This window comes from Eubalaena glacialis, chromosome 1 (genome assembly GCF_028564815.1).
Source record: "Eubalaena glacialis isolate mEubGla1 chromosome 1, mEubGla1.1.hap2.+ XY, whole genome shotgun sequence".
NCBI lineage: Eukaryota > Metazoa > Chordata > Mammalia > Artiodactyla > Balaenidae > Eubalaena > Eubalaena glacialis.
This window is the reverse complement of record NC_083716.1, coordinates 9,164,304-9,191,832: the sequence shown is the minus strand read 5'-3', so window position 1 is coordinate 9,191,832 and position 27,529 is coordinate 9,164,304. Positions and strand designations below refer to the sequence as shown.

The 27,529-nt window shown below is 46.9% G+C and overlaps 1 protein-coding gene across 1 annotated transcript in view; it reads left to right on the top strand.

The window, feature by feature from the left end:
* The window catches only part of LOC133090925 (deleted in malignant brain tumors 1 protein), a 40,948-nt gene extending 13,473 nt beyond the window's left edge, over positions 1-27,475 (top strand). The window contains 15 exon segments of the mRNA XM_061189588.1: positions 466-531; positions 1,674-1,826; positions 3,999-4,216; positions 4,952-5,257; positions 7,376-7,496; positions 8,160-8,377; positions 8,978-9,075; positions 9,077-9,299; positions 11,880-12,020; positions 12,709-12,906; positions 12,909-13,019; positions 19,324-19,635; positions 21,522-21,697; positions 24,052-24,350; positions 27,184-27,475. Coding sequence (XP_061045571.1) covers positions 466-531; positions 1,674-1,826; positions 3,999-4,216; positions 4,952-5,257; positions 7,376-7,496; positions 8,160-8,377; positions 8,978-9,075; positions 9,077-9,299; positions 11,880-12,020; positions 12,709-12,906; positions 12,909-13,019; positions 19,324-19,635; positions 21,522-21,697; positions 24,052-24,350; positions 27,184-27,475 — 2,932 coding nt within the window.
* Positions 27,476-27,529: the final 54 nt, after the last annotated feature.

Below are 27,529 nucleotides of genomic sequence, written 5' to 3'. Positions count from 1 at the left end.
GGGCCGGAAGGGACTGAAAGAGGATGGCTCCATCACAGTGGCTGAGAAGAGTGTTGATACAGAGAGGAAGGAGGAAAGGTTTACCTCTCAGGGATACGAATTAGAGAGTGAAAGCATGCAAGTCAACAAAGAAACACTGAATGTCGAACTCTCCCAGTGGGTAGAAAGCAGATTGGGGAAGTGAAAACATTTGGGGCTCCTCTGTGGGCCTCCTGGCTTAGCCAACAGAGCAGGAGTAGAGAAAGGTACACCTTCTTCAGGTAACCTACTCAAAGTCGAGGTGCAGCAGTGACCTCCCAACTCAGATTCCTGCTGGATCAGAGCACCTACGGTCCTGCCTCCTGCATCTGCCTTCCCCTCCAGGACAAGTTCTCAGCCGCTTGCTTCCCTGCTCACTGGCACCCCGGGCCCCACGCATCCTCCTCCCAGCCTTACCCAGTGACTGGTGCCGCTCTCTGCCCTCAGTGGTGGCCTGGGCCAGGGAGAGTCGGGGTCAGGGGTGCTCCTTGCTGTGTTTGGGGGCCAGGCGAGGTGGCTAGCAGCTGTCCCTCCCCTGGGCTGGCATCACTATGGTGCATTTGGAGGGACACACATTGGGAGCCTCTTACCCACTCCAGTCCAGGTTCCGAGGGCGTCCCAGGTGGAAGCTGCCATCCCTTGTAGGTTGCCCTTCTGGTGTGGGTTGCAGAGGCAGACCTATGGGAAGGGGCCCATCTTACTTCTTTGGAATACTTGTCCAACGTACCTTTCCCCACCATGGCTCTCAGCTTTCCGGGTTTGAAAGCTGCATTGTCCCTCTGCATTTTGGCACCTGATAAATTTGTACAGGCACTGTGGCATGTTCATAAGCTTAGATGCTACTGTAGGTAATGCCTCATGACTGGTCAGTCTCAGGACAGCCCTTGGGTTGGTGGATCCCAGCACAGAAGAGAGAACAAATCATGAGACTGTGTGTTGTCTCTGATTTCCTGGTGAATCACTGAGAGAAGGGGAGAGGTTGCATCTCAGATCAGGGAGAAAAGAGGAATAAGTGAGTCCACACCATATATTAAGATTCAAGAGTAGTAGCAGCTTCATTCATTTGTACTTAGGTATTGATATAAGGTGGTGTTATCGTGCCAAGCTCTTTCCTGATTTTTTTGGTTCTGATTTTTGCAGCTGCCATTCCCCAAGCGCCTATCCCACAAGGTAACTCTCTTCCACTGAAAGTATAACCTGTAAAGGGTGGAATCATGGTGATAATTCATAAAAGTAGAATAGACATCTGCTGTCCTGCCTGCATGAGGGGAAGGAGGTGGTGGGATGGAGCCCTCACGAGTAGATGGATTGTCTGCATCTTAGTTGGGCTGGTTTGCATGACAGGAAGCTGGGGAGAGCATTAAGGACATGTCACTGGACACCCCACACCTGCCATGTACATATCCAATCCATTTCCAGTCTCACCTACAGTCTTAGGGTCCTGCCTACCTGTCATACATCTTTGCTCCTCCCTCACTCCCTCTCAGGGTACAGCCACACACCAGCCAAGCCACAACCATGTCTACACCAGCATGATCCCTTCCCATTTTGTGATTCACTTTTGAGCTTGCTGGAATTCTGGATTCTGTACTCGGGAAAATGCAAGTTGCATGCCTGAAGAATCCAGCCCCGGCTCTCTCGTTTGTTTTCACAAGAGGAAGTCACTTTTGTGGAGGAGTCATTTCAAGTCTGTTGGGCTCCTTCTCCAGTCCTTGGTATCCAACAAACTACCCCAGTGACATGGAGTGTGTCTAGGTGATACACCTGGCTGAGAAGTTCCACGTAGAGCTGACAATCCCCAGCCTGAAGTAAGCAGCTTTGCTTTTCTCTGCATCAAAGGCCAGATCGGATTTGAAACCATGCTTTCCCCAAGAGGTCGCTTTTCCAAGTGTCTGAGTCATTTCAGCTGCTGTAACAAAATTGTAATAGACTGGGTATCTTAATAAACAACAGAAGTTTATTTTCTCACAGTTCTGCAGGCTGGAAAGTCCAAGATCAGTATACCAGCAGATTCGGTATCTGCTGAGGACCGGCTCCCGGGTTCATAGATGGCCGTCTTTCACTATAACCTCACGTGGTGGAAGGGACTGGGAACTTTCTCAGGCCTCTTTACAAGGACACTAATCCCATCATGAGGGCTCTGCCTTCATAACCTAATCACTTCCTAAAGGCCCCACCTCCTAATACTATCATATTGAGGGTTAGGTTTCAACATATGAATTTCGAGGGGACAGACATTCAGCCTACAGCACCATGTGACAAATCCTTTCACATATTAGGTGAAAATTGGTCTGGTCATCTGAGCTCAGAAAGTCTTAGCTTAGAAAGTCTGAGCTCTACTTCCTGTGCAATTGGAGAAGACCCCACGAGCATCCCTGACACCTGCCTTGGAGGGAGCCTCAGCTGGGGTGACCCACACGTGAGGACCTCGCCCCTCCACTCTCAGCCAGCTCCATTTGGGACACAGCCTCTTCCTCTGGCTGAACCCTAAACTGTTCTTCTTCATTACCATTTTCTGATCTTTATTCTTCCCTCTGGTGCTACACAAAACAAACCTTTTCCCTCTTCCCTTCAAGAATTTCTATCATGTTCCTACTAAGATTTTTCCTACTATAATTTCAGAGCTCACCAATCAAGGACTGTTTAGTGTGTTGCCTGGAGGCTGAGCTTAGTTGCTTATTTTCGGAGTTTGACATTTTTAAGTCTGAATTTATTGATATTTGTTTTTTGTTTCTTAGAACGTAAACTTAGTTGTTATTTGCTCCAGTGAATCTCAACTGGGAATAACTGTACCTCCCCACAGGATGTTTGGTTGTGTCTGGAGACATTTTTTTACTGTCTCAATTGGGGGTACACCATTGTCGTATAGTGGGTAGAGGCCAGGGATGCTGTTAAGTGTCCTACAATTCACAATACAGCCCCCCACAGTAGAGAGTTATCCATCCCCAGTGTCAGTGGTGCTGAGACTGAGACGTCCACAGTGAAAATGTGAGGTATGCACTGCAGTGTCACCTGTTACTGCCAAACTATCGTCACCTTCCACACAAATATTATCACTTTTCCTTAATTTAAAAATGAGTTATTTTGAGCTACTTGGCTCTTATTTCATTGAAACAGATGTGTTCTGCAACAAACAGCTTTTCAAATTCAGTAGTTTGCATACAAATGTCATTGTGCCCATTGTGTATATTATGCAATGAGCACAGACAAGGCATGCGTCAAAGGCCACTGACTGTTGTTTAAATGCAAATGTGCATATGTTACATTTTTATCGTGTTAGATAAACGTTGATGTTCTTTAATGTATATTTATTGAGCTCACTTTCTGCAGGCCCTGGTCTAGGAATGGGTTTATAATGCCAAAAAAGACAAACAAGGTCTCTACCCTCATGGAGTTTACATTCTAGATGGGGAGACAAATAGTACTCGAATAAACCAATAACTCAGTGGACAACTTCAGTTAGTGATAAGTTGATAAGTGCTATCAAGAAAAATATAATACATACTTGGTAACAAGGCAGAGAGTGAAAGGGGCGAAGACAGCTTTAGATATGATGCCAGGGACAGCTTCTCTGATCATCCAGGTTAGATGAAACATGCCAGGAAAACACTTGGTTTGAACCGGGCAGTTTGGGGCATTGGAGGGAAGAGTCTTAGTCAACAGGCCCTCGGAACTTTTACAGCTGTCACCATTTCTTCCTGCTCTGGGTCTTGTTGAGAGTTTCACTCAGTGAGACCCTAGTGGACACTTGCCACCACCTTAGGGAGTGGTCCAGAGGCCTGGACCAGTCCCAACAGGGAGGGACAGGAGGGCAGACTCAGGCAGTATCTGAGGGGTCAAGTCCACTAGTGAGCTGTGTGGTTGGAAGGAGGGGCAGGAGTGCCTGCAGTTTCTGGCTGGATATGATGCAAAATTTGACTTTATGTGAGACATTTCTGCAGATCTCCTTGGGGAGCTTAACTCTGCCTTCACCTCCTCAGATTAGAGGACATCTGTGGGTGCCCTTACGACTTCATCGAAGTGTTCGATGGACAGCAGGTTGCCTCGCTCTCCATGGGCAGATTCTGTGCTGGGGCAGGGCTCACGTTCCGCTCCTCATCAAACATCCTGACCGCAGTGTTCAGAAGTGATGCCATGATCACCAACACAGGGTTCCTTGCCCTGTACAATGCCATTCAGCAGGACGAAAGGGAGAGTGGTGGGTATCCTAATACGGACCTCGGAGGGAAGTCAGATGTAATTTGCGTCCTTTCCCTTTAAGAGAGGAGATGCTTTCTAAATCCGACCTGCGGGGTCCACCTGCATTACTGACATCCTGAGTGACATCACTCTGACACTGACAGCCCCCTGCCCACCCCTCCCCCTGCTCTGCCCCTCACTGTCATCTTCCTCCAAGACGTCCCCCTGAAGAGACAGACGGCTGAGTCTCCTATCTTGCCGTGGCCACGCGTGCAGGGCGAGAACCCAAACAACAGCCTCCTTCTCCAAAGGAAAGAGAAATGCAGTAGAGCGAATCCTTCTGGAGCAAAACCATCTCTAACTACAACTACCAGCCCACCTGCTTCCAGCCGAATTCAGTGCAGAAACCATCCAGAACGCATACTCATACAGACCTCTGAGCTTCTGCAGCAAGCTATGGGGAACATTCCACAGCCCTCGGAGGATAATGCTTAGGGTGACCGTATAACTTATCCTTCAGTCAGGGTACTTTTGAGAGTTTAAAAGAGACTCTAAAATAATTAACGGGCATTAATTGACCTACAGCAGTCATAAACCAGGACCATTCCTGGCAAATCAAGACATAGGGTCCAACAGCCTAATATGGGAAAACGTACCCATCTGAGAATCTTGGGCATTCTCTATCTGAGCCGAAGGACCTGAGCAGAGACGGGGCAGCACCACAGCTCAGGAGCCTCTGTTCTCCTGTCCCCAGATGCGGCCCTGAGACTGGGGGACGGCAGTCACAGGTGTGAGGGCCGGGTGGAGGTCCTCTACAATGGCACCTGGCGCACCGTGTGTGACGACAGCTGGGACCTGACGGACGCCAGGGTCGTGTGCCGGCAGCTCGGCTGTGGCGAGGCCTTGTCAGCCCCGGCTCAGAGCTACTTTGGTGGAGGCAGTGGCCACATCATGCTGGACGATGTGCAGCGCACAGGGAATGAAGCCAGGCTGTGGCAGTGCACGCACAACAGCTGCTTCTCCCACAGCTGCAGACACCCAGCTGGCGTCATCTGCTCAGGTGGGCCCCCGTGGGACACAGCACACCTCAGGGAGAGTCTTACCCCCCGGCAGCCTCTGGGAAGGGAGACGTCAATTACTCAGAAAGGAGCTGTGGGCTTCAAGCCATCTTTTCAAGTCAATTTGCTTAAGAGGTAGTTTTCTTTCTCTTCAGTTGTCGTGTCTGTAAAATGCTCAAGGTCCCACCTTAAAAGCTGTGGTGATTAAATGGGGGGTTTGTATCGCCAGACAGCCGATTCCTGGATAGACAGGCCACGGCATTGGTGACAGCCCACTCTCTCCTCAGTGGGAATAGCAGCCGGTGTCCAAAGAGTGCTTAACACAAGCCAGGCTCTGTGCTAAAACCAGTGCATTCCTGGTCTCATTTAATCTTCACAGTCTCAAATAAGGTAGAGACTACCAGCATCCTCATTTGATTGACAAGGCAGCAGAGGCATAGCCAAGATCACACACAGGCCCGTGCCCTAAGGTGCTGTGTGAAAGACTGAGCCCAGCTCTGTTGCTAAAGTTCCTTCAGCCCCATAACTGACCCAAAGTAAGGAAATGCCATGTTTTCAAATTTAGCACTTCTAGCAACTAGATGAGCCATCATGAGCCTGGAAAGCACAGTGTGCTCCCTCACCCGGTGGGCACTGAGGCTGCCAGTGTCTAGCCAGCATCGATGGGTTTTAGTGCCACACTCCTAACTGCCCAGAGCAGAATGTGTTTGATGCAAAAAAAAAAAAAAAAAAAAAAATGCTTGATTCCTTTTCTGAATTGTGTGGCTGTCTAACTCAGTCCATCTCTTATTCTCTCTTCTGTCTTGGAATAGGTATTGATGGCAATCCAAAAGTGGGACTAACAGGTATTGCTCTTCCAAACATTTCAACCCATTGCCAGGTCCCTGGTATAGGTGAATCCTAGCTACTTTGTAATCCTGTAATTGTGCCACAGTCTAATTAAATTATCACTTGTTAATTAAAAAGAGCAATGCAGCCCATTAGCGTTAGCAAAATGGTGGGTCTTGGAGGGGGGCAGCAGAGGGTGGGGAGAGAGGTCGGACGGAAGGAAAATTCAGATTCATCAGAAATGGAATCTCTGGCCACTGGGATTCCCTGAATCAGTATCCGCTGTGAGCAAGGGCTAACTGCCTGCAGCGGTGATCATGCTATAGGTGCCGCAGGGAGCAAGGAAATATGGAATGGAATGGAATAGAATAGAATAGAATAGAATAGAAACCCAGGGTCAGCCCTCGACAAGTTGTATCAAACTGCACCTGTCTGCACACTTGGTGTCTAAATATCCCAACTCTTGCAGTGTCAGTCATCTCTGTCCACTGCAGCACAGAGTAATCACAGCTCTGCATGTCAATATTTTTGAGTATTTTAAAGGGTTATTCTGAATAAAAGTCCTTGCTCACAGTATCATTTTTTTCTCTGTGTATTTTCATAGGCTCGACTGGTGACAGCCGCCCTACGGGTACTTCAGCTTTATTTAAACACTTCACGTGGTTTTATATTTGCTTTCTTTTCAGTTTTAGCACTTCCAGCAACCAGATGGAACCCTTTCTTCCTTTTACATATGAGAAGCTCCAGCACAGAGAACCCTTTAAAAATTCCACTTCAAATCCAATGTTTCAGCCATAAAGTGGATGCTTTAAGTAATCTCGGTCTTGATTTCAGCTAGGATTTGGATATAACACAATGAGGGGTCTTCTAATACAGTCTGTTCCGTGACCACACAGTAATGCTGTACTGAGCAAGGAGCCTTTGGTTTGCATTGTCTTTGCATCCTTTTCAAGTAAAATGCATGCTCAGACCTATCTGTGCATATGGGTTCATAGAGCCCTCTCAACCTTATGTCACGATCATTTCTCCTCACAAAAACCCTATAAGCTTGACAGGACACACGTAATGATCTTATCTGACAAAGAGTAACATGGGAAACTCCAAAAGCCTCCAAAGCTCTTTTTTGTAGTTACGGGCAAAAGCAGCTCTAGAATAAATTCTCCTTAGTCTCTTCTCACCCCACCCCCTCTTGACCCCTCTAAAAAACCAGCAGAGGTCGGTGCCCCCTTCCAATGGAATTTCTTCACTGTTTCTTGCAGATGAAAATTTCCATTGTGGCGGTTTGCTCACAGATAGTTCGGGCTCTTTCTCCAGCCCTTGGTATCCTAAAAAATACCCCACACATGTGGTGTGTGCCTGGGACATACAAGTGGATAGCAGGGCTCATGTCAAACTTACCTTCAAAGTGATGAAGTGAGTAAATATCTCCTACTTTTACTATCCTCTTTACTTGGTTATACTGCCTGCTACCACCCTTCCCCCCCCCACAAAAAAAACCAAATTCCATAGAGTCTTATGTGCACTGAGGAGAATCCTGGTTGCATTCTTATAGCAGTGCTAGATTGGAAACAATCTAATTGCCCATCAATAGGGGTTCAGTTAAATAGATTTTGGTACATTTATATATTGCTGTCACACATGTAGGGTGTACTTCTGTGAAATGATCTGCAAGATCATGGCCAATAGTACAGGGACTGACAGTTGTGCACAGACTATCTCTGGAAGGAAACAAATAGAAACTGTTCGTTGTAGCTGCTTCTGGGAAGGGGACTAATCAGAAGTGGGAGAAAAGTTGCTTTGCACCATGTACCCATCAATATCACTTAAACTATATTCCTTGTGCTTGTAATGCATATTCAGAAAATACAATTGAATGAAAACTTTAAAAAAATAAAAGACTTTTAGAATCAGGAGGATACGTACTGCCTGCCCCAGTGGGGTCATGGCTTCCTCCGACGTGTGTGAAGAGACGTAGGTTTCAGACAGCTTTTCCAGAGCCCTTCCCGAACCAACCTGGGCAGTGCTTCCTGGCGTAAAAACCAATGGATTGATCTGAACACTATCATGACTTCACAGATTGGAAAACTTCTACGGCTGTCCATACGACTTCATCGAAATCTTTGATGGCCCACAAAGCGAATCTTTTTCGCTCGGGAGGTACTGCTCCGGCCCAACCCCAATATTTACCTCCTCTGCAAATCACCTGACGGTGGTCTTCCACAGCGACGCCATCGTCACCAGCGTCGGCTTTTCTGCATCCTACGAGTCCCTCGTGCAAGACGAGAACAATACCAGTAGGTTCCCGGGTCATCTTAGCCCCTGGCCGTGGTTGGTAATGACAGTGAGGGTGGACGGCCGACTCTGTGATCGGGGAAAGGGGTCCCGAGCTCCTTAGTTTACCCCCCAGATCTGACTAGAGAAAGTGGTTGAACACCCAGCACTGCTGCGAAACCACGCGTCCACATACATCTTCTGAGGGCAGAGCACACGACGCTGTGTGAGAGGGGTACTTGGCTGATGCTGTTCAGTCTCTGAGCCTGTTGCATTCGGAACACCTGCCTAAAGGATGCTGTTCCTGACCAAGGGCAGCAGGCGCCAGTGTCCCCGAGCTTGGTGCTTCCCACGTCACGCAGGGTGCCCGGGGGCCTCTTTTGATCTCTGTAAAGTAGACAATCCTGTCTGGCAAAGAGCTTTAACAAAACACCCCCCCACACACACACACCCCGAAATCACAGTAACCTGAGAGATGAAACCCAAAGTACCTTTGCTGGCGCTTTAACCCACCTTAGTTCCCTCCCCAGAATGAGAAGGCAGCCCTCGAAAGCTGGTCAGCTCAGAGGAGATGCCCAGCTCTTCCTCGAAGGCAGAGCGGTGACCCGGGCGTGTCTGTGTCTCAGATGTGGCGCTCAGGCTGGCCAACGGCAGCCAGCGGTGTGAGGGCCGCGTGGAGCTGCACTTCAACGGCAGCTGGGGGACCATGTGTGACGATAGCTGATAGCTGGGACCTGCAGGATGCCGAGGTGGTGTGCAGGCAGCTGGCCTGCAGCGGGGCAGGGTCTGCCCCCAGCAGGGCGAGATTCGGCCGAGGCCTGGGCCTCATCACCCCGGATGACGTGGACTGCGTGGGGACCGAAGCCAGGCTGTGGCAGTGTCTGCACGGCGGCTGGTTCTCCCACAACTGTGGCCACCACGAGGATGCTGGCATCGTCTGCTCAGGTGGGCCTGATGCCGAGGCCGGGGGGTGGGCGAAATGACATTCCTGCTCTATGAGTCTTCGCCCAACTGTACTTAAAGCCGCGGGGAAGTCCTGGACAGTCCCTGTGTCAGTTTCCCAAGCTTCAGCCCTTCAGCCCTGCACGGTCCCCGCCATATGCACCTACTACCCACACTAGAATTTTCCGAATACTTTCCATCAGCTCTTCTTTTTTCACTGAAGTGAATTCATTTTACAAGGAAATTTTATATCACCACCATGAATGGAGGGTCAGGATCACTTGCCATGAAGAGGAAATACATAAAAATAAATACAATGGCAATAAAACAAAGTTAAAATGTTTACAAATAAACAGTGAACTATCTAATCAGTTCATACCCATGTATATCTGAAAATATCCTTAAGCAGAATGGAACTAAGTGTAAACTTTTATATTTTAATGCAATGAATGAGTGACTCTTAAACTAGCAGATGTGCTACCTCAGATTATCTCACAGCCCACCAGTGATGAGTGATGCCTTTGGGAACCGTCTCTTTGGTTCGAACCATCCCCCCCCAGCACCCTGCAATTTTTACAGGTAACCAGAGATGCTCTGAAAGTCTCAGAGCTGAGAGCCCAGCTCCTAGCCCAGGGTCCTTATTCTCCAGTTTTATCCCAGTTGAGTCTCTGCAGATAAATTCAGTAGTTGGAGTAAAAAGCCCCCCTTTATCTCCACATCCTTCTGGGTCTGGCTGGGAAGAGGCAAACTGGTTTATCAGCTAGACTGGCTGCAACGACCTGAGAAAGGATGAAAGGCCAAGAGGGAGGGGGAGGTGCTGGAAGGTTCTGAGAGGAGGAGAGAAGTGAAGGGGCAGAATCAACGTTCTCAGCAAAGCAAGAGCCGAAGCCATCAGAGGGCAGGGCCGGGGGCCTACAGAGCAGGGAGGTTTGGAGCCAGGGGGTGGGGCAGAGGCAATGGAAAGGTCATGGCCCAGCTCCACGGCCCACTCTGGGGCCCATCTGCTCCTTCCCATCGCTGACCTTGCCAGTGGTATGTCCTTGATACGTACGTGGTCCTGCCCTTTACAAGCTGACATTTACTCTGGGAAGCAAGACCCACACACCCACAAAGAATTACAAAACCAAACCAACTGGCAAGACAGGTGCTCCACACAAGGTGACCACCATTGTGGCCTCCGTTTGCCCCCCAGAAAATCCCACAAAAATGACATTGCAGTGTCTGACAGTGACAGAAATGAACTAGGACATCTGGACATCGTAGCCATGGCAACTCAGGGCCATTCTCGGATGCCCAGATTGGGTACAGTTTCTCCCCCAAACAAGACATAGAGTGTATATGTCTTACATCCCGCACGGCTTGCAGGATCTTAGTTCCCCGGACAAAGGATCCATCCCAGGCCCTGGCAGTGAAAGCACCGAATCCTAACCACTTGACCACAAGGGAATTCCCAAGACATATACCCTTCTGTTTCAAACAAGCAAGTCTACCCCTTGGGTTTAAGAAGAACTAAGGGACATAACCTGCCCTCTCCTTTTGATTTATATTTCTCGTAGCCTCCCTGCCTTACTCAATGCCATCAGCTGCTGTGAGTGACCCAGCTTCAGGTAATTGCAGCTGTTCTGAATTGAGTAGCTATAACTTGCCTCGGCAGAGTTACCCTGGGCTGTAGGGTTGGATTTAGGAACCAAATGCCCTGGGTTTGTTGTCCTGGCTTCACCTTTGCTAGCTGTGGGACCTTGAGGAAATCTCTGAACTTCTTCATGCCTCGGTTTCCACCTCTGGCCAAGGAGGAGGAGGAGGGTAAGAGCACCTGCCCCGTAAAGCCGTGCTGGGGCTTGGTGGATCCCTCTTAGTAGAGTGGGAAGGGCGGCGCTCGTGGGGCGCACCATTCAGACGTCAGCTAGTACCTTCTCCCCCCACCTCTCCCACGGCCCTGCGGGGATTTGTCTCTGGGTACTGCCTTCTGCTTGCCAGAACTGTAAAGAATGAAGGAGCAGAAATCACCACTTTTTTAGTTTTTCCCTGACTCTGTGATTGGCCCAATAGTTGTCACATTTCAAATTAGGTCAGCTGCTTTTTTTAAACGTTTTTAAGAATAAAATAAAATATGCTGCGAAGAGTTAGAAAAAAAGAGAAATGACCCCAAACCTTCAAATGAAGCACCAGGGTAGGTTATACTGAACAGCAGTGAGCCCCAGAGGATGCTTGTTGACTTTAAAATGTATCTATTTTTTAAAAATCCATCCAACCCCCATGCTTTGATTTTCTTGAGCTTGTATGAGTTGGCTTGAATCCCTGTAGACACGCCAGTTGGGTGATGGAAGAAGTACTCCCCACAGAGAAAGAACTCAGGAAGGGAATCAACTTAGAATCAGAAAGTAGATAATCCACAAGGCAGGGAACCCACCAACCGCTGACTGAGAGTTAAGTATGTTTGACCCTTAATTAGGTTGTTGTATAATTATTTTTCTTTCACTTTCTGTCTGTCCTTAGCCTCTTTTCCAAAGCCAACAGGGGTGCCCACACCAACAGGTAATCTTTCCCTCTCGCTTCGGTTGCCTTCCCTTTGTGGAGTTTTAGCTCAGAAAAACCCCAGCATTACTGTGGGAGAAAATGGCCCTGCCGGAAGTGCCTTCCTCCGCAGCCTCAGGCCGCACAAAGGGCTGCTGCTGGAGGGGCCTGATGATGTCCAGGTTCACCTAGAAAATCTGTGGCTGGAAAGTGAGGGGAAAGAGCTGTGAGATGCAAGACTGGCTTGTGGGGACTGGTTCAGAAGCCGGGGCCCAGGAAGGCTGGGATGGGAGTACCCAGCTGACCTCACATCTTCACCCGGTCCTGCTGGGAGCTCCCCTTGGCTGTGTTCTGAGCATATGCAGTCTCGACTCTTTTTTGTAGCACTGCCCTTTGACCGTGGGGACCAGCCTGTAATGACTGCCCTTTATACTTCCCAGAGCATCTTCACATGTGATGACACATGATCCTGGGAATAACACAGATAGGAATTATCGTTCTTGTCACTTGATCGATGCGTGCAAGGCACACAGAGAATCTTACACACACGTACACACACCAGTTAGTGTGTGCATGATAGCTTCTCATGAAAAATCCAAAAAACCCTGTGAGTGCCAGAACCCGAGACTTCACAACACACAGTGAAAGAGAAGGGGCAGCTATGCAGGAATGCAGGGCTCTGGGCCAGCTGGCTAAGGAGCAAAACCATTTCTTAACCAGTTGTAACCTCGAAAAACACAGAGTAATACCCAGGGCAAAATTAAACAGAATGAAATAAAGGAGGGAGTAGATTTGTTATTATCCATGGTCAGTGCACAATTTTCAGGAGATACTGGCTCTTCTGGTGGCCTCTCTGGATGAGCCTTGATGGAGGTCATTGTTTGGAATGTCCACCAAGGTCTGGGCCTGCGGCTGGCAGACGGGTCGAGCCGGTGTGAGGGCCGAGTGGAGATCTACCACGCCGACACCTGGGGTACTGTGTGTGATGACAGCTGGTCCATCGAGGATGCCCACGTGGTCTACAGACAGCTTGGCTGTGGTCCGGCCATGTCTGCCCTCCCGGGGGCCAGCTTCAGCCCCGGGGCCGGCAGCATCCTTCGGACAATGTCAACTGCATGGGCAGCGAGTCCTCACTGGGGCAGTGCCCTCACAGCGGCTGGTTCACCCACAACTGCAGGCACCACAAAGACGCTGGCGTCACCTGCTCAAGTGAGCACAGGTGGCTTCTGGGCCAGGCGTGGGGCTGCCCAGGCCAAGCCTGGAATTTGCACGTAGAGTCTGGAATGCCTTCATGCCTTAAACCTTCCCCCGTGTTCCGGATGGCAGATTTCTGTTCTAACTCTGAAAAATATGCCAGCTGTTTAATATATGGGAGGACGCCATCCAACTTGAGTGCCTGCAAAGGTTAATCAGTTGTAAAATAAAGAAAATAGGGACTTCCCTGGTGGTGCAGTGGATAAGACTTTGCGCTCCCAGTGCAGGGCGCTGGGGTTCGATCCCTGGTCAGGGAACTAGATCCCACATGCATGCTGCAACTAAGATTTTGAGTGATGTAATTATCCGAGGAGTTTCCTGTGTGACTTTGGATTTAATAATTTGACAAATAGAGTGTTAGAGGTTTATTTAGGGGGAGGACAATAAAGAAGATATTCTCCCCTACTCCAGGTGTTGAAGCAATTAAGAAATAAAACATCAGAGTCAACACCAAAAGATGGCCTTTATTACTGATAAAGCTGTGTGGGAAGGCAACTCTTCATACAAGAGACAAATGGACTTTTCACCCCCCCTCCTCACCCTCAGTCTAGATCTTGGGATCTATACCCCACCTAGGGAAAGTTTCAGTCTGCAGAGCTTACCCTTTCCTGGGTCACTGCCTCCCACCCATTTGAGGGAAGACAGTGGAAAGCAAGTCCCCCATTTACAGAATCTTTGTTAGATGAGCCCCATACAGTGGAGAAACTTGGACCAATTGTTGTTGTCCTCTGAACAAGTAACCTCCACCTCCAAGAGGAGAAGTAAAGGGTGGGCAAGAGGAATGGCGACCCAACGAGTAGAGGGGTGGCCTGGGGGCAGTGGAGGATCTGGAGACACCCTGCCATAGCCCCTGTCTCAAAAGTAGAACGACAAGCCAAATCAGTCATACTGATCCGATGGCCATTTTTCTGTCTCCTGTATCTTATAGAAACATGTACGCCTGATATGGCTGTCTTACTGCCATCTTGTTATTTTTGTTCATCTGCAGCTTCAATGTCAACCACTGTGACCTCCACACCAGGTAGAACACTGTCTACTGTCCCATAAGTGCCTCTTCTTGGAGTTCCATTTATCAGTCTAGGCTGTTCCATGGATATTTTGTCCCCAACACAGCCTCAGTAAAAACAGAAACCCAGGATTTTTCAACACTGGTATTTAAGTTTCTTCTTTTCTTTTTCTACAGATCTCTCTTCAACTTCAGCAGAAATGACCTCTCCATCTGGTAAAGGCTCTCTCATTGTGGTGTTTAGATTAATGAGACTAGCTACTTACTTGTCATGTTCTGTTTAGAAAATGAGCCACTTAATGCCCATTTTGACTACAAAGTAAACCCCAATGAAAAGACACATGGAAGTGTCCTTTCTGTCGTTTTTAAGTGTCCTGTTCTCTTTGTTCATACACAGATTTGTCCTCAACTTCAGCAGAAGTGGACACCCCTTCTGGTAATGTTTTCTGCCTGTCATATTTCTTCAAGTTAAATATGATCAACTCCCCCTCTTTCTATTTAACAGGTGAACATATACACTGAATATTTTGTCTACATAATAAGCCCCAATGTAAACAGAAGTCCCAGCATCCTTTTCACAGAAATTAAGCTTCATGTTCTCCTCATTCATCCACAGACACAGGAGTGGTCCCTCTGCTAGGGAACACCTTCTGCTTGTTGCACTGGTCTTAGTCAGATGTGCCCAAGAGAGGCGAGGGCTGGGGGTCCACACCTCCACCTGCTTGGCCATGTGTGTTATGAGTCAAGTGATGCTTTGACCCATCCATCACACCCAAACGCACCCACTAGAGGACCAGGTTGTGATATTGTCGGTTTTACCCATTCACTCTTCTGTTTCAACCACACTGTTGTTGAAAAAAACATTCCATCTTCTTTTCACTAATACTTGAGTTTGATCCTTCTTTGTTTGCAGATACAACTCCCACTTCAAGAGAAGCGCCTTCTTTACCAGGTATCTCTCTGCTCTTTGTAGTAACTCTGGTGAGAGACTTTCTGAAAGAGTCCATCCAAGAGTAAACACTTCCTGTTTCCCCAGCAGAGGTCAGGAGAGAGGAGAGGAGAGGCCGGGGAGGTTCCAAGCCACTCCCCCATCACTGGCTATGATTCTGAACATCGTGAAGGCAGGTGCAGGGACAGGATAAATAGGATAAAATAGCGTCAAATGTCAATTCTGGGGGAGACCTTAGCAATGACCTACACCAGTCAAGGTTAACATGCAAGTGAATGGCCTAGGGAACTTGTCAAAATGCAGATTGTGATTCAGTGTCTCCAGGTGGGGCCTGAATTCTGCATTTCTCACAGGCTGTCAGGTGATGCCCACACTCCTGGTCACGGACCACATTCAAGGAATAAGATGCAGAACCACCACCATTTTGTTTTGGAGGAAAATGAGGCCCAAAGAAGGAAGAGACTTGCTTAAGGTCACTCTCTTAGTTCAGGCTGCCATAACTAAGCACCACAGATTGCATGGCTTAAACTACAGAAATTTATTTTCTCACAATTCTGGAGTCTGGAAGTCCAAGATCAAGGTGACAGCAGAGGTGGTATCTGGTGAGGGCTCTTTGCTTGGGTTGGAGAAGGCCACCTTCTCACTGTGTGCTCACAGGGCCCTTCCTCAGTGCCTGCCAGCAGAGAGAGGAAGAATGTGCTGGTGTCTCTTCTTATAAGGACACCAATCTTATCAGATCAGGGCCACAACCTTATGACCTCATTTGACCTTAATTCCTACCTTAGAGGCCCCATCACCAAATATAGCCATACTGGGGTTTAGGGCCTCAACATACGAATTTTGAGGGGACACAATTCAGTCTATAGCAGTCACAGAGCTAAAGCACAGGGCAAAGCTGGGTCTCTCAACTCCCAACCGAGGTTCTTTTTGCTCCCAGGCTTTGCTGACGAATCCATCTATGTGATTCCCCCCAAATCCCTGTGGTAATGATCTTTTCAAGGCCTGCTGCTTGCTGCTATTTTATTTATTTTCTTTCTTTTCAATTCCTGGTTACATTGAAGACATACGAGGTAAAACTCAATGAAACCAAAGTTTAGGACTTTCTTTTCGCTTATATTTAAGTATTGCCTTCCTCCCTCCCTCCTTCCCTCCCTCCCTCCCTCCCTCGCATCCTTCACTTACTCACTTCCCTCTCTCCCAGCTCCAGCCAAGACTCCTCTTTTGGCAGAAGAGCCTTCACTTGTAACTCTCTCTGGCTTTTGATGTCGCATGAGGCCTGGTAGACCTGGTTGGTGGTACCTGGGTTGGTTTTCACACAGGCTGGAAAGCACTCACATGTTTGACTTCCTTTATGAAAGCATGACAGCCAAAATCACTTCCTGTTTCTGCAGGAAGTGCCTCTTGGAGCGTTAGGAGAGATGTGGTGGCTGTTAAACCATTACCTTCCTTCCCCCTCATTCCTGATTCACCTCATGGCGCCCAGAGTGAACGCAACTCCCACATCTTATGCCCCTGAAAGGCAGAGGGGTGTAGGAAGAGTGTGCTTTGGGGCCTCACAGGTTTGAACTGTGGATGACCTGGGCGTATATACAAGCCCTCTGAGTCCCCATGTCCTCATCCCTAAAATAGTGATAATACTTAGCTGGCATGGTCGCTGTAAGGATTAGAGATGTAAATTATACGACACATTGTAGATGCTCATAATAGGAATTGTTGTTAATCTACCTTGTTAAAGGCCAACTTCACATACACCGTTTCGCCCCTGAATGCACAAATCCACAAGATAAATAAGCAGGGTGGATTCTAATATATACAGGTTAAGGGACAGTCTTGTTTTCATAAACGTGTGGTCTACAGTGTAAAATTTCAATGAATTCAAATGTTAACGCTTTCTTTTCACTGGAAAAAAATTTTTTTTGGCAGCCACAGATCTGATTTCAACAGAAGTGACACCATCACCTGGTAATGATCATATGCCTGTTGCTAGATTAATCCTTAGTTTTACAGTAGTTTATACAACCATATTCTGTCATAAAGCCCATTGTTACTCTTCCTACCTTGCTTCCTTCTGTATATTTTCATATGGAATTACACCTCTTTGATATGATCTTTATCTTATGTACAAATATTTCTGGAATCTGACTTGATTTTCTTCATTTCATTTTCAGCCCCTGTAAAAATCTGATGCTTTTGAATTCTTCCTTTCAAAAATTCCATGCATTTATGAAGCTTTTCTGACCATTTAATAAATTATTTGATTTCTGCAGAATAAACAGCACACAAGACTACTTGTTACATTTTAATGCAACTTAATAGACAAGAAAATAAAACTTAATGAACAGTATTTCTGCACCCAAACTAAAGCAGAAACTTTCAAAAAAGCATTAGTGTCTAAATGTAGAAAAGATGTTTGGTTTGTTTTCAGCTTTGAATATAAATATGTGACTTCAAGGATATGCATTTTTAAGCTTAGTTTTTATTTTTTACAGTTTCAATTTCAGTTGGTGAATAAACAGCTCCTTTACCTGGTAATTTTTTTTGTTTCTAAGCACTAAAATTATTATATCATTATTAATACTGTTGGGATCATATTTCTCTTTCATACAAACTTCCTACCCTTTACAGAAAGGTTTCGTAGCTTTAAGTGTGTACGTGCAGACACAGATGTGTGCACACACACACACACTTTTGTGGGTTGGAAGCCCCGATTCACCTCCTGAGACCTCACTCAGAAGATGTTTGCCTTTGTTCATAGTTCAAACAAGAATGGTTATCTTGCTTCAATATCCAGCAACAAATTAGAGGAGGAGAGCAACCATCCTGGACCAGGGTGGTTTCAGTCACAGAGAAACTGATGCCAGGGGTGTTTGTTAACATTCACTAAGCATCTTCTATGTGCCGAGCAGAGGAGGAAATTGAAAAATAGTCACTAGCAACCAATTTATATGAAGCCAAGTCATTTTACACACGTTGGTAGGTATTGCACCACCAACATAATATAGGCTTTATTTTTTAATTAGGTTCACTTTTTAAATCACCTTTCCTGAAGTGTAATTATACACAGTAAACTGCACACATCTGTGAGTTTTGCCTAATGTACACAGCTGTTCAACCACCACCACAGTCAAGACCTAGAGCATCTCCATCGCCCCAGGAAGTCCCCTCCTGCCCCTTTACAGTAAACCCTTTCCACTTCCCCCAATGGATCTGCTTTCTGTCACTGTAAGTTAGGTTTGTTTTTCTAGAATCTTGTATAAATGAAGTCAAATCACATGGGCTCTTTTGTGTCTGACTTCTTCAATTTGCTTAACAAATTGTTTTTAAGTTTTGCCTAGGTGGTTCCATATATTGGTAATTTGTTCTTTTCTTCTTTTTTCCTTTTTTTTTTTTTTGCTTAGTAATGTTTCATTGTGTGGATGTACCACAATTTATTTGTCCGTTCTTCTGTGGATGGACATTTGGATTGTTTCTAGGTTTTGTCTATTGCTGAGAATTCTGCTGTTTATAAATCTTTCTGTGGACATGTGTTTTCTTTATCTTGAGTGAATACCTAGGAATGGAATAACTACATTACATAATATGGGTTTTTTTATTGAGGTATAATTGATATGTAACATATTAGTTTCAGGTGTACAACATAATGATCTAATATTTGTATATATTGCAAATGGTCATCACAATAATTCGAGTTAACATCACCAAACATAGCTACAAATTTTTACAAACTTTTTTTTCTTGAGATGAGAACTTGTAAGTTCTTCTCTCTTAGCAACTTTCAAATACACAATACAGTATTATTAACTATAGTTGCCATGCTGTACGTTACATCCTGGGGACTTATTTATTTTATAACTGGAAAATTTGTATCCATAATGGAGTTCTTACAGTTAAAATGTTGACTTTTATTCATCAAGAGTAAAAGAAATTTCATCGGATAGATTTGTTTTGATGAGTCAGGGCAGTGCCTCATTTTGTAACAATTGTCTTCCAGAGATTTGGAGTGGGGGATGCCTTTTTTTTGTTTTCTTTGGGTTTGCAGTATTTTTTGTTTAAAGGTTAAGTTCTTAGGTATCTGGGAAATTAGGCTGCCCATAATGGCCATTCCTTGAGGGTCTCAGTTAATAAAGGATTTACTTTCGATGAAAGAGTGAGTACAGGGAGAGAGAAAGGTGAGGGGAGAGGGCGAGAGAAAACGACAAAACCAGACACAGAAGTCCTTGCAGTGTTATTTTTTCTATTGAAAATCACGAGTGACAACCCGAGATGCGGTGCTCCCACCTGACTCTTCCTCTTGCCTCTGGCAGACCGGCCCCTGCCCCTGGCGGGCGGGCGCAGCAGCTTCGAGGGCCGGGTCGAGGTCTGGCACCAGGGCGTGTGGGGCACAGTGTGCGACGACCACTGGAACATCAAGAACGCCCGCATCGTGTGCCGCGTCCTGGGCTGCGGGCGCGCGCTGGGCGCCCTGGGGCGCGGCCGATTCGGCCCGGGCTCAGGGCCCAACCTGCTGGACGACGTATGCTATGCGGGCACCGAGGATGAGCTGGGGCGCAGCGCTCACGCGGGCTGGGCACGGCACGGCTGCCAGCACTGGGAGGACGCAGGCGTGGTCTGCGCAGGTACCCGAGCTCCCCGCCTCGCCAGGCCCTCCGTGGGGTGTTCCTAAGGCTCCATCCCGTCTTTCCTCTCTTAGCATCCCTAAGGTCAAATTTCACCACCCAGAGAAAGTCAGGTCCGCCAAGGCCCCAGATTCTAGGATAACAAGGGCATATTTATTACATAGCAGTTGTGGTAAATGTTTTAATCATACAGGCATGGGATTTTATTAACCAGTTTTTTCTAATTCCAGTTCAGCGCAATGTTTGTCCCGAAATATAGCTAAAAGGTTATGAGGCCACAGAAAGGAGTGATAGTGTAATAAAATGATTAAGGACATAGAACGTGCTATCAGTCAGACTACAATTTGTCCAAGTCCATTTTTCAAACTCTGACAAGGGCATCAAGGGCACAGTCCTAGGTAGACCCCCCTTCTCCACCTTGAACTAGCCCTCAGAAGTCAGAACCCTGCACTGTCCTGGGTTCCCCTTGTGTCCCTTTCATCCAAGATTCAGCATATACCTGGGATAGTTTTTGTCACCGGCCATCAGTCTTGGCATTCTGACTTCCATAGGCAAGACCTGCTCCTGTGTGGAGTCGTACTTCCTTATATTTGTCCTTCATTTATCCACTAAATCTCACAGAGTGATGGAATTCTAAGACTTGGTGAACAAGTCTAGCTCACCTTGTCTTTTCCATTCTAGTTCTTTGCAGGTGCTGTTCCTTTTACTTTATGTAGGAATTTCTCTTGTTTTGCATAGAAATGGAACCCAAATAGAAAAGCTATCAGAGTCCCCTTGAGACAAAATTAATCCCATAGAGAGCCATGTAGTATGAGTCTGCCTGGGGGTCCTTTTCTTCCAAATCCTTTTACTGTCTGTGCACAGTTCCAGCCATTCCGTGTGCTGTTGGGGGGCCCACTGTAAATGGTCATTTATTTTCCATTCTCGGATTATACACCAAGAGGTTTCCTTTTCACCGAGTACAGCAACCAAAGGACCAGTGGACTGGGGCTAAGAGTGTCTGAAGCACTGAGGAAATCTGGCTAGCCATGCTTCCTGGCCTGGGCCCTGGCCCTGGGTTACCATCTTACCTCGCTTCTGGGCAGGGAGCCCTTTGATAGCCATGAAGGGCATATTTTCCCGCCTGAGCTGCCCTGGAGTATTTTCATGCCATTGTGCTCCAGCTTAATAGCTGAATCAAATGAGTCCATTTCCCTACCGTTCATGTCTACTGCTGGCTACATTGTCCCCTTCCAGTGCTTCTGCACAGCTGACGTTTGCTTTTCTTCGTTCCCCCCTCACCAGGTCCAGCTGACTCTGTGGTACCCAAGGACAATGGCAAAGTCTTCTCCCCTCCTAGGGTGTGAGGCTCCGGAAAGGGTAGCTAAGAGAGCCATTGTCTGGGGAAGAATGAACAGGCTTGAAGGGGGACCAACTTCTGTGTCGCCCCTGAGATCTCTTGTTATTTTCATCCTCTCACTGGGCTTTAGGAGGCTGGGGAATAAGCCCCTTTGCACCCTCACCCTTGGCTTCCACTCCCTTTTTCCAACCTACCCGTCATACGGAGGCCCAGAGAGATGCATGTTCAGGCTCAGATATTCTTAGCATGTGAAACGAGCTATCCTTTAAATTCTTAGAAGAGGCTCTGACTAATGGCCCATGGGACATATGCTGTGGTTAGGATCCCCCGTGGATATGACGAGACTTTTGGAAAGGGGGGGATATAAATAAAGTTAGTGAAAGTCAAGTTGAGGGTAGGGGGTGATGAGGGCCAAGCCAGCCCCAACCCAGGGCACTGTCCATGGTACTTTTATAAAGTAAACATACACTCACACCCCTGAGTACACTACATGTCCAGTGTACCAGGTTCTCTTTGTGACTTTCTCTCCATCCTCCTCCTCCTGCAGCCCAGCTCTCCTGCTTGCCTCACCTTTTCCAAGTCATCATTGACCAAGGCTACCTCCGGAGGCTGGGCTACTCCTCCTGGGACATCCATTTAAATGATGAGCTGGGTCGCCCCCAAGTCACAGGGTGCTACCTGATCTTCAACATTCCCTATGGCCGCTGTGGCACCGTCCAAGAGGTATGAAACTGACAAGGTGGTAGTACCCTTCTGTGGATGGAGGCCAAAAAGAGAGGATTGGAAAATTCAACCACCCATTAAAAACCTGGATAGGGACAGAGGAAAGGCACAAGCCATGACTTTGTTTCTGAGTTCAGTGAGACCTGGAGCAGCTCACTAATTTGTCTAAACTGTCCTTCCTTTTGGGAATTTGGGATACATACTGAATTTGTAATCCATAGTAACAAGTGCAGACTGCTGATGGACTGATGGATGGGTGGATGGATGGATGGATAGCTGGATGCTATTCTCTTAGCTGCAAAGCCAAAGCATTTTTTACAACATGTTTTTTTATTCGGCGTTAGTGCACACCCACCATGTGCAAGCTATAGTGTTGAGCGTGGGGGAAGGCAGACTGACTGCCATATTTCTAACCAGGTTCCGAGCTATATTTCCCAATGTAGAAAGCAAATACTAGGACATTTACGTATAATGAAATGAATATGTTTATTTCATTTTCCTTAACCACCTACTTATTTCACAAAACAGTATCATTGAAGTTAAGGAAACAAGTATACCAAAGATGTAGGAAGAGTGTATAACCACAAAATCATTTTTGTAGATACATTTAACAATGTAACATGTTCCAAAGCAAGATCCCTATGCTATTCATCTATTCTTTCACATCCCTGTTTAGACACATGCCAAAAAAAACCAAAACAAAAATACTTGATATTTTTGGAGGTTGAATTCATTCAAACCATCTGCATGATGCTAAATAACCACTTCAACTCCATACTTCACATTTTGTCTCTTTGGTTGTGCAGACCATGGTCATTCTTATTCTTTTTCTCTAAAAATGCTAGTTTTTATCTCAGAGGTTTCTGCCCCAGAAACCATGCTGGAATCCCCCCAGTGTCTTGGAGGAGAGCAGGCCCCAGACATTTCCAGGCCAGCAGGGAGAACCCTGCAGCTGTCCTCTCTGGCCTTGGCTGGCCCAGCTCCCCCTGCAAACCTCATGTGCTGACCACAGCGCTGGGGCCAGAGGACATAGAAGTCAGGAACCACCTGCAGTGGTGACCTGCCCCAGGCCACCTATGGGAAAAACACCACTATAAAAAGGTCCTGTATCTGATTTCAGAGTCAGTGAATGAACAACCTTTTAGGTGCTGAGGAAACAGCAGCCAACAAGACCGACAGGGCCACAGCTCCATGGCTCTTACATTCGAGAGAAGGGAGACAGGCACTGGATAAACACACAAATGAGAGTCCTTTATAGTGAAAAGGGTTAAGAAGACAATCAAACAAGGAAGAGGCTAGAAAATGCTTTGGGGTGCCACTTTGAATAGGGTGGTCAAAGAGCCGAGGCCTGAACAAAGAGCTGGAGCCAAGTACAGAGGAACAGGAGGAGGGCTCCAGGCAGGGGGTCAGCCAGTGCAGAGCCCCCAAGGCAACAGCCAGCTTGGAGAGCTCAAGGGAGAGACTCAGGCCCAGGAGCCACGGGAAGCCCAAAGTTCAGTTGGAAGTGGGCAGGGCCATGTGGTCCTGGAGTTTAGCTTTCCTTCTAAGCTGTGTATTCTCAACAAGGGTGACATCCCCTTCAAGGGGGAAGAGAGAGATTGGTTCTTAGACGCAAAAAAAGGAAAACAAGGCAGACCAGTGAGAAACACTGCTGTAAGCTGACAGGGCAGTCCTTGCAGGGTTTCAAGGCAGACTGTCACTGGATCTGAGTTGCACAGGCCAAGGCTTCCTTGAACGTCCCTGGGCAGAGTGAGTCTCTGGCGACCCACCAGGCTACAGGAAGGAGGCTGCCAGAGGCAGTGGCCCCTGCTCATCAGCCTTCAGCACCCCCTTGGCCCCTTCAAGTCACGTTGGATTTAAAGGAACATGGCTGAGAGCGAAGGTCAGCAGGGCCAGGCCCACAGCTCACAGGGAGCCAGGGTTGATCTGGGGTCAAGAGCAGGGAGGAGCAGTGGAAGAATTCAGCAGCCAGCGTGGACCTCCCACCCCACTTCACATCCCACAGCCTGGCCCTCACAGGAGGGAAGACAGGAGTCCAGACTCACACACTAGGGGCTCGCTGTATGCACCCCAAACTCCCAAAAACAAGGACATAAGGTCACCCATCATGGCCTTAGGTACCTGCAAGGTCATGCCTGCGGCCTCATGCCCTCCAGCTTCTCAGCAAACTGGCTCCAAGTGGGGGGCATGAAGCAGAGGTCTCTGCTCATGAAGAAAGTGCTTGTCAGGGAGCCAGGAGCACTGGCCACCAACTTGCCTCTCTCCTCCCAGGAAAGCCTCGGCTCTCTCAGCTACTCCAACTCCATCAGAGGCCGAACACAGGGCCACCCTGGCCAAGACACTGTACGGCACAGGTGCCTCAGCTCAAGTTCACCTGCAAGGTGGACGGCCCGTTAGCAGTTGAAATTGTCCCTGGGGCTGACATCCCAAGGGAGAATGCCAGCTACAATGTGTCCATATCATTTCTCGAGTTGCCCACATCCCAGCACGTGGGGAGCATGCGGCCGCCCTACACCAGCCAGAGGAAAGAGGTCTTCCTCCAGGTCACACTCCATAGCCCCAATCCCTGCCTGCGGCTCTTTGTGGATACCTGTGTGGCTTCTCCAGATCCTGGTGATTTTACAACTGTCAAGTACGATTTGATCCGACAAGGGTAAGGAAAATAGAAGGCCCTCGCTGGTTGACTATTATATTTACGTGGCATTCTTTTGGGGACCTGTGGCTTCTTAACTGGTAGTCCTAAATCATAACATTGTGCGGAGAGTCCTCATCATGCTCCAGAAGCAGAGCCCAGGCCCTCACCATCCCTCTCATCCTAGTTGGGGACAAATAATCATAGGAAGTCTAGACAACTTCCCTTGAATCCCCGAAGAGTCCTGGGCAGAACCCTTGCTGTCTCAGACTCTGCTGTCTCATCCCAGCCTTTCATACCCATGCCCCCCTTCTCTTTAAGTTTTATAACTGTATTACATTCCCCATTCCTCAGGATATTTGGCCTACACTGATGGGCTGGTGGGTTACCCCAGGCTAAGCTCTTATAGTGATGAGATTTATTCTGGTGCCTTTGGTTAAACAAAGGATTTGACAAGTTAGAACTCTGACAAGTTGTTTGCCTTTATAGCTCCCATGTCCCCCAACCAGGGCAAAATGCTTATGGATGGGTAATTGGCAACCAGTGTGAAGATAACAAAACCCATCACTTACTGATGGCAGCTGCAGAGTAGTGAGAGCCACAGCAGCTTAAAGCCCATGAGAAGCATCATGGTGCCTGTTTCCAAAAAGCCGGTGAGGGGCAAGAGGCAGCACCTTCCAGAGGCAGTGTGAGCCATGGTGTGGGAGGTGCACAGATGTGGCACTAAGCTGCACTGAGTCAGAGTGAGAAAGCTCTTCCCTTTTCAATTCTCCCTTTTCAAAATATATCAAGGAGAGGGAGTTCCCTGGAGGTCCAGTGGTTAAGAATCAGCACTCTCACTGCCATGGCCCAGGTTCAACCCCTGGTCAGGAAACTAAGATCCTGCAAGCCACGTGGCACAGCCAAAAAAATATTATATACGTATAGGAGAGAGGCTGGAATTAAACAACTGACATACTCTTCTTCTGCTTATTTTAGGTTTAATTTGCTCTTCTTTCTCTAGTTTCCTAAGGTGGAAGCTTAGATTATTGATTTTACATCTTTCTTCTTTCAAATACATTAACTTAATGCTATATATTTCCCTCTACACATTGCTTTAGCTGCATCCCACAAATTCTGGTAAATTGTATATTCATTTTCACTTCGTTTGAAATATTTAATTTCTCTTGAGACTTTTTCTTTGATCTTTGGGTTACTTGGTGTTGTTTAATTTCCAAATATTTAGGAATTTTCCAGCAACCTTTCTGTTATTGATTTCTAGATTAATCCCAAAGTGATCTGAAGATGTATTTTCTGTGATTCCTATTCTTTTAAATTTGTTATGGTGTTTTTTTATGGTCCAGAATGTAGTCTATCTTGGTGAATGTTCCATGTGGGCTGAAGAATGTGTATTATGCTGTTGTTGAAGTGTTCTATAAATGTCCATTAGGTCTAGCTGATTGTTGGTGCTGTTTGGGTCATCTGTATCTTTCCTGATTTTCTGCCTGCTGGACCTGTCAATTAGTGACAGAATGGTGTTCAAGTCTCCAACTATAATAATGGATTTGTTGATTTCTCTTTGCAGTTCTATCAGTTTTTGCCTCATATATTTTGATGTTTTATTGTTTGCTGCATATACATTAAGGATTGCTACATCTTCTTGGAGGACTGATTCCCCCTTCATCATTATGTAATGCCCCTCTTCATCTCTAATAATTATCCTGGCTCTGAAGTCTGTTATGTCTGAAATTAATGTAGCTAATCCAGCTTTCTTTTGATTGGTATTAGCATGGTAAATATTTCTCTATCCCTTTACTGTTAATTAATCTTTATCTTTATATTTAAAGTGGGTTTCTTATAGCCAGTATATAGTTGGACCTTGGTTTCATTTTATCTACTCTGGCAGTCTCTGCCTTTAAATTGGTATATTTAGTCCATTCATGTTTAAAGTGATTATTGATATAGTTGGATTAAAATCTACCATCTTAGTAACTGTTTTCTACCTGTTGCATTTGTTCTTTGTTTCTCCCCCCACTCTACTTTTGCTGCCTTCTCTGGTTTCTGTTTTTTTTTTTTTGGCTGCATTGGGTCTTCGTTGCTGTGTGTCTGTTTTCTCTAGTTGCGGCGAGCGGGGGCCACTCTTCATTGCGCTGCGCGGGCTTCTCATTGTGGTGGCTTCTCTCGTTGCAGAGCACAGGCTCTAGGTGCACGGGCTCAGTAGTTGTGGCTCACAGGCTCTAGAGCACAGGCTCAGTAGTTGTGGCACATGGGCTTAGTTACTTCGCGGCATGTGGGATCTTCCTGGACCAGGGATCGAACCAGTGTCCCCTGCATTGGCAGGCGGATTCCCAACCACCGCACCACCAGGGAAGTCCCTTCTCTGGTTTTAATACAACATTTTATATGCTGGTTTTAACTGAGCATTTTATATTATTCCATTTCATCTCCTCTCTTGATATATCATTTACTTCTTTCCTTAAGTTTTTCAGTAGTTGCACTAGGGTTTACAAAATACATTTTAAAATAATTGAAGTTCACCTTCAAATAATGCAGCCACCACCTTTAATCTCCCCTTTTGAAAAAAGTAGAGTAGGAAACAGCTCTAGCTATAATTTAATTACTTTGTCTTGTTTTTATTTTATTTTACAGTTCCCTTCTGTTTCTGGCCAAGAATGGTGGTTTGGCCAGGAATGGTGGTTTTTCCCCTCATGGTAGTATTATAAAGTTTTTTAATAAACGAAAGGAAGAGTGGGTTGTGGGGAGAACTCCAGTTGAAATTCAAAGGTCTGTGTCCAAGCCTGATTATTTGAGCCAGAATTAATTCACACCATGCTTTAAGTTAATCCTCTTGGCCTGGGGTTTTTCTTGCCATCAGGTGCATCAAAGACAATACTTACGTCAACCTCCGCTCCCGACAGAAGAACATAGCCCAGTTCAAGTTCAACGTCTTCAGTTTTCTCACCAGCTATGATGTGATCTATCTGCAGTGTAAAGTTGCCATGTGCAAAGTGGGGGACCACGCCTCCCGCTGCTCCCAGGGCTGTGCAGGGCAGAGTAAGAGGGGCACAGGCCCCATGGAGGCCACAGTAGAGCACACTGAGTATTTCCAAATGGTGGGGCCACTGGAGATCCACAAAGGAACTGATCGAAGAAAGACCCTTGTGTGATTTCTCCAAGTTTCACGTCAATCTGTTAGAAATTAGAAGTAAATTCTATTTCTG